This window comes from Scatophagus argus, chromosome 6 (genome assembly GCF_020382885.2).
Source record: "Scatophagus argus isolate fScaArg1 chromosome 6, fScaArg1.pri, whole genome shotgun sequence".
Taxonomy (NCBI): Eukaryota; Metazoa; Chordata; class Actinopteri; family Scatophagidae; genus Scatophagus; species Scatophagus argus.
In genome coordinates, this window is record NC_058498.1 from 15,937,324 (window position 1) to 15,951,580 (window position 14,257).

The 14,257-nt window shown below is 39.4% G+C and overlaps 1 protein-coding gene across 5 annotated transcripts; it reads left to right on the plus strand.

Moving 5' to 3' along the window:
* Positions 1 to 2,152: 2,152 nt before the first annotated feature.
* On the plus strand, positions 2,153 to 12,022 carry abhd17ab (abhydrolase domain containing 17A, depalmitoylase b). Of its 5 annotated transcripts, none has more exons than XM_046392185.1 (6): positions 2,153 to 2,784; positions 2,898 to 2,947; positions 3,520 to 3,881; positions 5,321 to 5,515; positions 6,410 to 6,589; positions 9,194 to 12,022. In XM_046392185.1, exons 3-6 carry the CDS (start codon positions 3,526 to 3,528, stop codon positions 9,417 to 9,419), a joined length of 957 nt encoding a protein of 318 aa, XP_046248141.1. In that variant the 5' UTR covers positions 2,153 to 2,784; positions 2,898 to 2,947; positions 3,520 to 3,525; the 3' UTR covers positions 9,420 to 12,022. The 5 variants fall into 5 exon arrangements, with proteins under 5 accessions (XP_046248141.1, XP_046248144.1, XP_046248142.1 ...); XM_046392188.1 differs by having other exon boundaries at positions 2,926 to 2,947; XM_046392186.1 differs by having other exon boundaries at positions 2,153 to 2,508; positions 2,643 to 2,947.
* Positions 12,023 to 14,257: the final 2,235 nt, after the last annotated feature.

The following is a 14,257-nucleotide window of genomic DNA, read 5'->3' on the forward strand; positions in this document are numbered from 1 at the left end:
CAGGTTGCAAGTTCTTTCAGAGAAAAAGTTCTTGACATGAGATGATTGTTCAGATATGTAGATCGTGAGGATTTCATGGTTTGCACTTGCCGTCTTCTATTGACTGCTCATATCAAAACCCATCTCTATATTTTCTTAGTAAACATGAGCAGTTTGAATGTAAGCCACCATAATTCACATCAGGTGTAATGTCATCTATCATGCTACTTGGCCTGGATTATTGATTATGTTTTTGGGCAGAGGACGGAGGCTCATTTTTCTCAAAATTTGTGACAGTTGAATCACTAAAATTGTCTTGTATGTTTGTGATGAGGGACTTGGCACCAGCAATTAGGGCAGCCATACCTGAGTAATCTAGTTATCAGTACGTATACATTTTGTCTTCTTTCTGAACTGTTGCTTTGATAGCGTTTTTGATGTCTTCAGTCTTGTCTTTAGCACAACCTTACGTAATCAGTGTTTTCATCATGCGATGGTTTTGATTGATCCGAATGATGAATCACTGCAGAAGTAAAGTCGAATGACAACAACTCGATCATTCTGTTTTTTATGATGCGCCTGAGGGACATCAGATGAAATCACAGAGCTGTAGTTCTTGTCCCTTGGCACTCCAGTCCCCCAGAAACACCACCAGATATTTTTTTTTTTTAAATTTTGTTTTTCTTTCAAAATTTAGGATTGTATGATGTGTAAGAGTAAGTATAAAACAATAAATTCACAAAGTTTATTTTAAATTACATTTGTGTTTTGTGTTTATTCATGTTTATTTTATTGCTGTTGGCTAAATGTTAGAAAATAATTTATTTTTGAAGAAGTTATATAAAAAACAATTTAAGTTATAGTTAAAAGCATTCATGACTTCTTTGCTGCTCCAGCAGGTACTGTGGCCCCATTGCTTTGTAATTGTATATTGTTTTCAAATACAAAGGAAAGCCCTATAGGCACAAATGTTGCTATACAATAGTGTTCAGCTCCAGTGCATGCTGTAAGAGGAACTACAACAAGGGCCACTGATCTGCTCTGAATTAAACACACATGAAATATATATATTTATTTATAGAAATAAATTTGAACAGTGGTGTATCTTTTACCTCAAAGCGTGCCAATAATGTATCCTCACATGTCATCATGCAAGACTTTGAAAGAGAATGAATTTAGTGTGCAAGTGATGGAAAAAGAAAATAATAGTAATAATAATAATAGATTCACTTATAGTGGCCATTAGGTTTTTGACATAAAATATGGCTTCATCAGAGAAATGTAAAAACTTGTGATTTTTCCAGGACCTGTCTCAGTTGTCATCTTTTGGTCATCTTTTGAGGCACTGGTTTTAGCTCTAAGTTGGCTACCACTGACATTTCTTCACCCTAAAACTAAAACTGATGACCAGACACGATGATGGAATGTAATGTGATTGTAACGTGTAACTGAATGTTTTGTTTGTTTGTTTGTTTGTTTTTTTTGTTTTTTTTTTTGGGGGGGGGGGGGGTATAATTTTTCATATGCTTCCTGTACATATTTCTCCAGATGTGGTGATTTTGAGTGTTTGCCATAAACTGAAGAATTAGGGACCCTTTTGGGGGTTGGGAAAATTCCTCTTCTTAAACTACATAAACTGTTCAAAACCCCTTTTGGAAAAGGCATTGTCACAGGGTTGTTGTCCCGGTTGTCACAACACAGTTATGCTGTGAACATCTGCAGCAGTAAAACACAACATACACATTTATGTGTATGTGAGTATATTATTAGTTCTTTTGGGGTTACAGGCTAGGCAATACATTCTGTTGATGAGAGTACTTAGAAGTTTGAAAAAGCAATGTGTTGGATGGACTAGAGGGGGAAGGTCATGTATTCCCGTCAGGTATTAGTTTATCACAGCTGCTCACACAGAAACATGATACATCTTATTCTTTGTTAATAACATCAATAAAGTTGTTGTCATGACCTCATACAACTTTAATCTTTCTTGTCAAACTTGGTACAGTTTGTGATGATTCATGAAACTTCGGTCGCAAAGGATACTGTGCCCCTTACCCTTTTTTTTGTCAAAGCTACCTTTAAACAATAAAGTTCAAGTAAGTCATGTTTTACAACGTCGTCACCCACACTGATGACAGGTTTCCCTTAATTGTCCAATGGGAACGCTCTACGTCACATCCTGTCAGCTGTCGCTTCCGGATGCGGTGAAACAGTAGAGAAGTAGGAAAATACCGCACGTACGTTGAGTTAAATGATAAGACGCCATTCATAAAGTCAGGGGACATGCCAACATCGTCTATGGTGGATTCATGGGGACAAATACCCACGCCGGGAACTGCGTACTACACTGTCTTACGTCGGATGTCCGCGAAGGAGCGTTGTTTCCACTGAGTGGCCGTGTTTATATCTTCTTGCTAGCTTAAGCCGCGTAGCGTTAGCAGGTACGCGCAGACAAATACCTCTTCTCTTCGGTAAATATAACTTGTCGATACCGCTTTATCACTAATTCGTACACGAGGGAACCGCAGTGTGAGTGTTAAATTGTAACCAAAAAATCGTTTGTTTTGGTTACTTTGTGGCCAGATTGGGCACTCTTGTTCCTCTCTGTCAACACAAGGAAAAAAACAACAGAAGAAAAGTTATCTTTTTCCTAAAATATCCAGGGCTCGTCTGGGAACCTGCACATTGTGTCTTAAGTCACTCATCGACACCTCAACCAGTGGACAAAATGGGTGTGATGTGGACTTCAGTCAGCACACGGAAAACAGAGCAGATACACCGTAAATAACACTTCCCTGTCAGCTGGTAGGCTCCACTACTTTTTCCTTCTCCTGCTGACAGGGCACTTTACAAACAGTATCCTGTGTTTGAATTTGGATGAAGTGGAGGAAGTCTTGCTTGTTTTGTTTTTCTTTCAGCACCCCCTCCTTTTTGACTTAATTATAGACTAAACTCTTCAGCTCAACAGGTAGGTCTACTGTTGTTGTTATATATGTGTGTTGAACGTTTAAAGTGGGATACAACATCAAATAATTATTTGAGTGTCAAGTAAATTGTTTATTTAGTATAATAAACACCCAGAAAGCATGATAGTTTAAGAGTAGTAGTAGTTTAAAGCAATTGGGAAGTGGGATAGTTGATCAACAAGTAAATTAATCAGCAACTGTTTTGATAATTGATTGCTCATTTAAGCTGTTTTTCAAACAAATATGCTAAATCTTCACTGGTTCCAGCGTCTCGGTGCAGGAGGTTTGCTGGCTTTGTCTTATTTGATGGTAACCAGCTGATTAACCAGTTAATCATGAAAGTAATCTAGTTTCTTCATAAATTAAATAATGTTCATGACACACCATAAATCCAATCACCTATAAATTTAACATGTTACCATCTAGCTACTGTAGAAGCATTTTAATCATCATTGTTGCCTCACTTAGACTGAATGCCTTGTATGTTACATTTGAATAAGCATCTCATTGTGTGAACTCATGGATGATGTGTGATTCAATAGCACAGTGATCCTCTTGTCATCCTCATGCATAGTGAAGGATGAATGGCCTCTCTCTCAGCGAGCTCTGCTGCCTGTTTTGCTGCCCGCCCTGCCCCAGCCGCATCGCAGCCAAGCTCGCCTTCCTGCCCCCGGAGCCCACATACGTCTTTCTTCCAGATCCAGAGGCAGGTCCCGCTGCAACAGTGGCAACAGGAACATCTAGCTTGCGGGCACGAAGCGGTGCATCTGTTTCTGGGACTGGGGCTGTTGAGGGGAGATGGAAGCTCCACCTGACAGAGCGAGCAGAGTTTCAGTACGCACAGCGAGAGCTGGACACAACAGAGGTGTTCCTCACTCGATCCAGCCGAGGGAACAGAATTGGCTGCATGTACATTCGCTGTGTTCCTAACGCCAGGTGGGTAGTTTGAACATTTACCTGCCTTCTGAGTCAGTGTGGTAACTAACTTCTAGTTATTTTACATCTATTTATAGAACACACTTGGCCGTTCCTGTTCATTTATGACAGTCAGTCACACTTCCTCAGTAGTGTTCCACTCCCTCCTTTCTTGTCAGTCTTCTTCCACTCACATTCAGATCTACTTCCTATACTTATCTCCCTGTTGACTCAGCTGACTCAAAGATTCCCTCTTCCTGCTTTTCCAGGGGTTGGTGCCATTTATCTTAACAGTTTCTTTAACTGTTCCTGTTGGCGTGTAGGAACTTGAGTGCTGAGTTGCTCCTGCGCTTGTTAATTCTGGTTTATGAGGATGAGCGTAATGAAAAAAAGTGGCAGTGATTGGTAGATAGTTTTATGAGAAGTAATTATAACTTTTAATCTAGGCAGAAGTTGTGTTGAGATGTAAAAGTTCATTTTAATACTCATCCTGCTCCACTACTCTGCTGCTGATTAATTTACCAAATTAATTAAAAAGACATGGAGAAGCTTGTGTTACAGTCTGCGTGTCTTGTATTAATGTCTTTCTAGTATTACACAAGAATGAATCCAAACTGGACTTGGTACGAGGAGTTATTGTTAGACTTTTTGTTATGCCACATTCTGAGTAGAGAAGCCAAGAGCAATGCCACAGGCTGCATGGGTTCATAAACAAAAAACATTGATCTCAAAGCAGTCTGTGTAGAAAGATCAGATTTCTCCAGAGAGCACAACATGCATTCATGAATGAAAGGCAAGCGTTACAATATCCAGCTTTTATAGTGGATACCCTGCTTCTCAGGTTGTCCAAAATGCCTAGAGGTAAGAGTCACTCAGCCCCAGTTAGTCATGGTAAACTTGTCCTTCAACGTGCAGCATGTATTGGCACAGAGTCCAGGTGACATTGCTTTGTTTACCTAACAACAGGTTGCTTATACTTTGATTTAGTGTAGAGTTACCATGTTGGCCTCTCAGAGGGAGAATATGTGTCAAGAAAGATTGTGTTTTAGTCGCTCTGTGTTTCTTTTGGTAAGTCTTCTTGTGACTCTTTATGCTTCAAATGAACTGCATAAGAATTTCCATGCACACATGCACTTCAATAAAGCTTCAAATGAGGATGTTAATTTTCCTTTGTTTTATTTATTAGTTCTAGTGTTCCTAAACCCTGTAAGATGGACCACTACTTTAAAAAATGTAAAAGCTTCAGCTTGTATATTTAGTCATGATATAAAAGGCATTTGCAGTAAATAAGGATATTTCTTATGTGATAGTAAGAACAACAGTATAATTCGTATTTCCTACAGACAGCAGTAACTAAAGCTATAATTACAGTACATGTCAGGGATAGACAGCTTTGAATTTGTGTTAGGTTGGCTGTTGTCTTATCTAAATAACCTGTCTCTGTGTGTGCATCCTTTCAGATTTACAGTGCTCTTCTCCCACGGTAACGCAGTCGACCTGGGCCAGATGAGCAGTTTTTACATCGGCCTTGGCACTCGCATAAATTGCAACATCTTCTCCTATGACTACTCAGGCTATGGTGTCAGCACTGGCAAGCCCACTGAGAAGAACCTCTATGCAGATATAGATGCTGCCTGGCACGCCCTGCGCACACGGTGTGTTCTGATGTAACTGGCCCATATGTGTTCTTCAAGGGATGATTTTATTACACAGCGTCTTGCTCTGGCAAAACAGGATGCACAGTTTAGATTTGAACCAAATCGAAGGAAATATGAATAGACTCAAATATCTACCACTGCTGTGCATAACACCAAAAAGAAGCAATAAGGGGTGAAAAGTTAAGATAGTTAGGAAAGGGTCAAGTGAAGAAAAAAGATTGCAAGGAAGGAGTGAATCAAGGCGGCAGAGGTCGTGATTAGGACAGAGTTGGGATGAAGAGAGCAGAGCAGCATCAGGACAAATGCTATGGGAATAAAAAAAGAGTGAGACTGATGGATGAAGAGAGGGATGGCTTGAGGGGAAGATGTCTCTCAAGGACATTGTGGTGTGATAAAGTGTCTCATTAGTGAAAGCGGAGCTGCCTTAATGCAGCTGTAGCCCTGGGAAGACATGACACCACAGAGCATTGACTAAGGGTTGGCTGAGGTGAATTTACATTTAGATGTGGCAGTTTAGTCTGTAGTTTCAGGATATTTATTAGAAGTGTTTAGTTTTCAGTGGATGGTCTCAATACCGTAACCTCTTAAATTGAATTTGATAAATTTTGATTATCCTTTTAGTTCTTATCCTCCCAGTTCTGTAAAATTACAAAACATTTTCAAATTGCAGCTTCAAAATACTATGCTCGGGTCAAAAAAATAATCAAATGATTAATCAGTAATGAATGTAATTATTTTCTTGGTGTTGTGGTTCTTGCAGCAACCACAACACCAGGCTCCACAGAAAACAATGTGTATTTCTGTGCTGTGCTACTGCTGCTGTATACTCTATGTTAAAGGGCAAAACTTCCATTAGCCTACACCATAAAGGTTTTCTGTGTTTTCATGCAGGTATGGCATTAGCCCAGAGAATATCATCCTGTATGGACAGAGCATAGGTACAGTACCTACTGTTGACCTGGCGTCACGGTACGAATGTGCCGCCGTGGTTCTTCATTCCCCTCTAACATCCGGCATGAGAGTGGCCTTTCCAGATACAAAGAAAACATACTGCTTCGACGCTTTCCCCAAGTAAGTCTCCCTCCGCCTTTCTCTGTCTCTCTTTTCAAGCACTCAAATTCAAATTCTGTTAATAAAATGTGTGTTTTTTTTAATGCAACTATTACTGGCTGTCTTTTGTCAAAGAAAAAGGTCTCTGTCTCTGTTCATGTAAGCATGATACACACTATTGTGCTGCCAGTTGGCATTTCCACATAATTGCAGATCTGCCAATAGAATAGTGTAATGTGGACATCATTTTTGTTTTATTTCATAGACGTCAGTAGGCCATCCAAATACTGTAATGCTTCAGAGAAGAATTCACACCTCAGAGGGTCCTGTTATTGTGCAGGAGAGTTACTCCTCCAGAACCTTTTCAAACATGATATTCTGCTGGGGAGCCGCAGCTCACATTTGTGTCACTTTGTGTGCATCATTCACACATGATTATGTCAGCTGCAATGACTATCATCACATTTACTGATCTTGTTCTGCATCTGTCTTTTTCCTAATACAGCTGAATAGATCCAGGAGTTAATCAGCACAGATTCACTCAAAAGCAGCTGTGAGACATGTCACATGAAGTGTATTGATTAAGCCAAGTCACTTGTGGATGGGTGCTGCAAGCTTTTCAGTAAAATTACATTGTTAGGACAAAAACTGGGACCAGACACTGTTGCAGGAAGTACAGATGGGCCATTTCTCAGTCAGGTTGTTGGCAGTTTTGAAAAAGTCTGTACAATGTATGATTTGTCTTAACTAAAAATGATTTGCTACCATCATTTATGCAAATCCGGCCTGAAAGTATACCTGTGCCAAAATGTACCCACTGCATTATTAGTCTACTACAAGACATTAGAATTTTCATATTAATATCAAATCTCTTTTACTTTGGTGTAAAGGTCATCTTGCGTGAACATTTTAGTTAATGTTAAACTGCCCCACATCTTTTCAACCTGAAAGACTGTGAATGTAATGTGAACTTAAATATGCAACCTACAACGTGTGTTCTTGCCCACACGTGGTTTTAAAAAAAGTATTTAAAAAATTGTATTAATAAGCAGTGAAAAAGGAAACTGATATCGTTTTAGCATAAAGTAGTAACATTATAGAAAGCTGGCTGGTTGTGAAAAACTTCTTTCTGCACTTGTACTAATATTCTTTTATGTCTTCATATTCAGTAACAGCATTGTGCTCTGAAGAGATTTGGTGCCCTGTGTTTGCAGTGTGGGTGTTCACTGTAATTTGTTGTTACTGTGTTTTTATTTTTAAACTTTGCCCACTAAACAGTTCCCTCGGTTTGGATGCTAATAATGCAGAGTGCTGCTATCGTTAGTCAGATTCTGTCCCTTCTGTTCTTGTTGTCTATTTAGTTTTAGTGGCTGAGTCTGTCGAAGGTCAGTAGCAGCCAGCGCCAGCCTTAACAGAGTCTAGTCCCAGATGGTACATGTGGGAGAGGAGCAGAGGTGGTAGGAAACCAGGGAATGCCTCGCTGTGTGTGTAGTGAGCTGAGAAAGCCTCCAGTGTTCGCCTGTTGTTCAAATTCAGAGTGGGCAGCTGGCATCTCTCCTTTCTCTATGTGAATCTCTCTCTCTTTATCTTTACTGTTTCCTTGAAAAATTGTCTTTATTCCATCAGTTGACATGATTATACATAAAAGATTTGCCCACTGCACATTTTTCAAGTAGGGCATCAGTTTTTACACCTTGTTTGGTGGTAAATACATTAATTTCTGTTAATAAAATTCCAATTTTATTTCAACTAATTCCTGTTCCAGTTCCTCAATGCAGACAATTAATTTGTAGATATAAAAAAAAAACTAACCTAAAAGTACATGTGTTAGAAGACGTACACAAGGATTAGGCTGAGGTCAAAAGGGCAGGTGCGTGTATCAGTCTGTATACAATGTAAACTTACCTTTTCTCGTGCTGTAAGTGTTCAGTAAGTCTAATGGCTTGTGGAATAAAACCAAACCTCTTCCTGTTTGTTTAACACGCAATCCATGTAAAACACATTCACACACATGACAGCAGCTTAAAGCAGTCATACAGGCCATTGGTGGGATCACTGATAATCTTCAGGATTTATGCTTGCTGTTGTATGAAGCTGCACTTGGCGTTTTTCTGTTTTGCCACTAGGCTTAGAGGTGATGTTAACAGTACCTTACAGTCATTTCTTGTCTTTGTGACAGAGTTGTAAAATACTTAACACATGCCTAAAGGTCAGAATACTTAAAAAAAATACAATAAAATTATGAAAGTATGTCTACTGTGATTGGCAGATTGACCCTGATAATTGTAGATCATTTATCTGTACCCAGATAATAAAAATTTCAGTCAGGGGTTCTACATATGGTTCTGTTTTTGATTAACAAAAATAATGACAGCAAAATATTACATTAGTTTCAAAGCAGTGCACATGTTTTATAGCCCGTAGCAGTAGTCCATTAAGATTCTCGGGACCAGCACAGTGAACCCACCATGACGTCACTTTTTTGTGACCTGATCCACGGGGCCATCTGTGCATCACTGTTGAGCTGCTCTGTGCAATCTGCTTTCAGCTTTTTATAAAATCAATTTGTTTAAAATGTGACTTAGTTTTTCCTTCTCATCTCCCCCTTTTGTTTTTCCCTTTTAGCATTGAGAAAGTGTCCAAAATCACGTCCCCGGTGCTGATCATCCACGGGACAGAGGACGAGGTGATTGACTTCTCCCACGGCCTGGCTCTGTTCGAGCGCTGCCCCAAGGCAGTGGAGCCTCTCTGGGTGGAGGGAGCAGGACACAACGACATCGAACTGTACAGCCAGTATCTGGAACGCTTGCGCCGCTTCATTGGACAGGAGTTGGCAGTACAGCACGCCTGACCCATCACCACCAGGACCGTCATCGTCAAACATCATCATCATTACCATGTTTTTCCTGGCCCACTTAAAGCTTCATCTCTCTGTGCCCAAGATGGGAGTCATCCAAACCATCTCTCAGCTCCGTGTAACGCTTCGCACACCGGTGCTTCGTTTTCATTGCACAATATGCCTTCAATGGGCCATGGATTGATGTAACATGAAGAAAAAGAAGTGCGTGAGTGTGAAAGACTTTGTCACAAACTGTATTTACACTGTTTTGTTGTGGGGTTTTTTAGCTTAAAAGTGCAGCTGCCATGTGTTGGCAGCAAATAAACTCTTATGCTGTGCAATAATGCGGACAGTGTCCACAGGAAGAAAAAGACTTTAAATGGTGAGGAGGTTTAACAGAACAACAAACTGTAATCATGAGGTCATGTATTGTGGTCCACATGGAAAAATTCTGTCAGTTTTCCCGTTTGTTTTTATCTTTAATTTTTGCTGTTAACCTAAGTTAAATGAAAACACCTTCTGAGGTCTTTCTTTTGTTCTTTAACCAAGGAGTGAACCAGACTATGATCCTAAACTGAGGTACAGACCAAACCATGAGCCGTGATACTTTTAATGTTTTCTTTCTCATTCCAATTGCGTTTCCATCATTTCTTGGGTCTTTTCTGCATCACATACAGTATGTACCCCAGTCTTGGAATGAGATTGTCTGTGTTTAAAAAATGATAATGCTAAACTTTATTTATATAGCGCTTTTCTTAACAGTGTCACAAAGTGCTTCACAAAAAGATAAAATACAATACAACGATGAGAATATAAAATATATATAAATAAAGTGATTTGAAAAAATATTCAGAATTGAAAGATAAAATGTTTAAAGAAGGAAGTTCTCGATCCTCTGAAGAAAATACGTCAAGCTCTCACATTTAGTGGAACGTCTAAGAGTGCGTTAGCCCTGTCCTCTTCATCCTTTTTGTCCTCATCTTGTTTATGTCTCACACCAGTAGGTCATGGCTGTCAGCAAAGTTCCTGTTTCCTTCGATTTTCTGGAACTGAGGAGAAACTCTGAAATTAAACAGGCCTTGATTTTCTGCCCCCACCTTTTTTTTTTTTAGCTCTTCATTTCTTTAACGCTGGCTGATGGCCATCGTACTCATTTGCTGATTAAAACTTCAGTGTGGAATGAAGTATTTTATGATTGTTGTCAGTCTTAAGCTCCTGTGAGTGACTGACACTTGATCGTTAAAAGCAGATGGACAACATTTTGCCATGTTTATGAAGACCATTGCACCAGTAGTCTGTAAGACAGGTAAAAACAGACAGGAAACAGGCTGTGTGTGAATGAAGAATGTCTTTTTTCAAGTCTTTCTGCTTTGGTTTACATTCTTTTCAAGAACTGCCTAACATTTGTATGTCTTTGCATACAGTATATATACATGTTTTAGGCAGAACTTTGGCAGACTGTTTATTATCCCACACAGATCTGAGTGTAATGGTGGTACACTATCTTTTCAAGCTGCTGGTGTGACTTTTGAGCAATTGAAAACACTCTCAAACATTTTTATTGTCCTTTATGTTTTTTGTTTGTTTGTTTTTCTGATAATGTAGGGAAATATCACTAACCAATATAGAACAAATCGTCCCACATTTGTTCAAATTGCTCTGCCATCTTTTTCTTGTGAAAGCATCGTGTGTAACAGTGTATAACAAGATTTTCTCAGCTTGCTGCCCTGTTCAAGTCATTTTGGGTTGACTCAGAAGATAAATTGTTATCCCTCCTTTTTACTGCCCGTTTTAGATTCACTGCACTCCAGCGTGACAAAACCCTCACTTAATGGTCTGTGTTACAACTAGACACGAGGTGCAAGCTAAAAGATCTTCAAGGTGCAACACTCACCAAGCCACAGAGGTGTTTCGTCGGATTTAAATGAAGCTTAAACAATGAGTGTTGCTCCTTTTAAACATCTTGGTTAAAAGCTGAGGTTTTGAGTGCTTTTGTTTCTGAGGAGAAGTCAGGGTTTTCAGGTTTTCTTGTGTATGCATGAACCAAAGTATAACCCAGTGTACCTGTTGTTTTTGTTAGTATCTTCTTAACCAAAAAATTAAATTCAAGTTCTTTTATGAAGGTTTTATTTATCTGTGTGATTGGACTGATATTTTTCCTCTATACAGTACATTTGGATGTAAATCAAATGTATCAAATGTAAGTTAGTCCAGTTGCTAAGTTATTATGTTTCATCATATCATATTTGCTTTCAGACATGCAGCAATAGCATAAATTACCAAGTTGTGGGTGTTTTTTGTTGTTGTTTTCCAGTTGTTAGAGTGTTTCATTGTTAGAGGAGCACGTTTAAGCAATACAGCAAAGCCATGAGCTTAGTGTGGAACGATTAAAAACAATGACAGACGAGCTTTAAGTAGGCAAATAAAAATCTTTTGTTTTTATCTTTTATTCAGATGTTTGGATTTCTGGTGTAACACGTGATAGGTATCATTTTTGTCATCACACATTGTTTTTCACTGTTTATTATACTGACTAATTTTTAGCTTTTGTCTTTTTCTCCAAGAATTAAAGAGAATAAGAAGTTAATAAAACATAATGAGAAAGTGATAATGAACAGGACTCTTTCTTTGTTTTTATAAAGATATTTTTTCCATCCAGATGTCACAGCAAAGACTTGTAATCTGCTAAAAAGGAGCCTTTTCCCCAGAAATCACCATTAACGCGTGTCTCATTCAGGCCCTGATTTTCCACTCGTGGCAGTTCTGGCGCTCAGTGAATAATGATCTGCCTGTAGTGAAAGGCCTCACAGGACTGCATGAGACAGATCCAAGAAAGGCTCGGGTGAATTATTGGCTGATGAGTAAATGAGTCTTTAATTGCCTGGTGTATGTGTGTTTTCTTCCTGTGTGCAGCTGGGATGGGCTTGTTATCATCTGTGCCAAAAAGGGTTCAAATGATGTGTTTTAATTAAAGCAGTACAAGGACTCAGGTCTGTCCCAGCCTCCCTTCAGTGTCTGCCACCATGTTGAGTTGCGGGGGAAACAGGGACAGATGGATCATAAGCTGCCCCCCCCCCCCCACAACTGAAAACACACACGTACATGCTTTTTCAACAGACTACATAAACAATCTGGTGTCTCACTCAAATTCTCTTATGGATTAAAAGCAGCTGCAGCGGCTCATCCCCCCCCCCCACATAAGTCAAAGTTAGTGCAGCCTGACCTACTGCATCAAACGCAACTAGCAGCTCTTCACACTCAAATGCACTGACTTCCACACAGCCCTGAGTGCAAAGCCCTTTCATGTTGACATGTATCAAAGGATTGTGGATGTGCTGAGTCTCAGCAACAGGAGACTTGAAACAAGGCTTGTGAATCAAAGAGCTGCCACAGAATGCACTCAGCTGTAGAGTCGGACATTTAGACTATACTGTACAGTACATCGGCTTGAGAGACACATACAGACCTGCGTATTTCCATCATGATGCCAGTTCAGCCTTGTTCAACCATATTAGAGTATCAGGGGCTCAGATTAGGGGAGGGAAAAGGCTGCCAGAAGCTGACTACAGCACAGGGCTGCAGACAGCCAGTGAAGACTGCGGTGCTTTCTTAGATAGAAAAAAAGTAAGTACATCAAGCTAAGCTAAAACAAAGACATTTTGTCACTGGTTTTAGTCTTTGTTATCACCCAAATGTTTTATTGCTTAAACAACATTGCTTAAACATGACAGCAGAATAATTATAAGTCATGCATTTTGATGAATAATCTGGCAGGCTCAGCCTCAGATTTTATGAGTAGGTACACTTTTTTCTTTCTTCTTTCATAACTCATTTTCTAACATACAAAAATTAAGATTTAGAAAATGTAAACATTGCTGAAATAACACAATTTACACAACACAAATTTTTGACATTCCTTCATACTTGGGTGAAAAACAGTATGGTTGGAAGGAAAACACGACACTTGTATTGCATACACACATTGTTTCTATAATATCTTGCTGCTTAATAATTTAAGGAGTCGCCAGTCTGTAGGATGAGCTCTGGCCTCTAATGAAATGGTGTCTCCGGCTTTCAGAAGGATTTTCAGCCTCCTCACATAAGTTACTAAGATTTAGTGGTGGAGAATATTCCCTTCAGTGTTGTGATGCATGCTTGTTTAAGGCGACCCAGCATGCCTGCTGAGTTTATGTCCTGCTTTTGTTTCTCATTACCATTTTTTTGTGGGGCATCTTTTGCCCTGTTTATTCTGAATATCTCAGTGATATTTAACAGCGTGAGGTCTATTGTACTTTCTAATGAGCTCCCATACTTCCTTGTAGTAAGTAATGCATGGAATATGTATTGTTGTTTTTGTATGTGTTTCTCGTCCATGAGGTAAGAGGATATGTATTTGTACCTGGACTGCATGGCTCACTCTGATGAGCCAGTTTGTCACATTTTCATTCACATAAGAAAAAAATGTGCACGGTCCAGTTGTTAGCAGGAACTTAAATTCAATCAAACAGCTATTATGCCACTTTAACAGCTTGCTCCCACCTTGACCAACGATGAGACAGATAAAAAAGTGTAAAAGTACCCTTCTGAGTGGCGACTGAACTTACCGGAAGCTTTTCACAGGATAAACTCTGTCATACAGGCTTTGGTGTTTTCATTAGGACAAGAAGTGGATTGCATTTGTGGATTAATTGCACTGATGTGTTTGTGTCTCACTATTAGAGGTACAGCATTCAGAGGCCCTGAGCTGTGAGCACATAAACATGTGCTTGTAATGGATAAATATGTACCTTGCGACTCACAGTTTATGGTCTTAATGTGGACTTGAGTTCTGAATTCAACCAGTGAAGGAC

Coding starts and splice junctions, on each gene's coding strand:
- abhd17ab (XM_046392184.1), top strand. CDS start 3,526: ATGAATGGCCTCTCTCTCAGCGAGCTCTGCTGCCTGTTTTGCTGCCCG. Junction 5,516..6,409: donor TGGCACGCCCTGCGCACACG/GTGTGTTCTGAT, acceptor GTTTTCATGCAG/GTATGGCATTAGCCCAGAGA. Junction 6,590..9,193: donor TGCTTCGACGCTTTCCCCAA/GTAAGTCTCCCT, acceptor TTTCCCTTTTAG/CATTGAGAAAGTGTCCAAAA.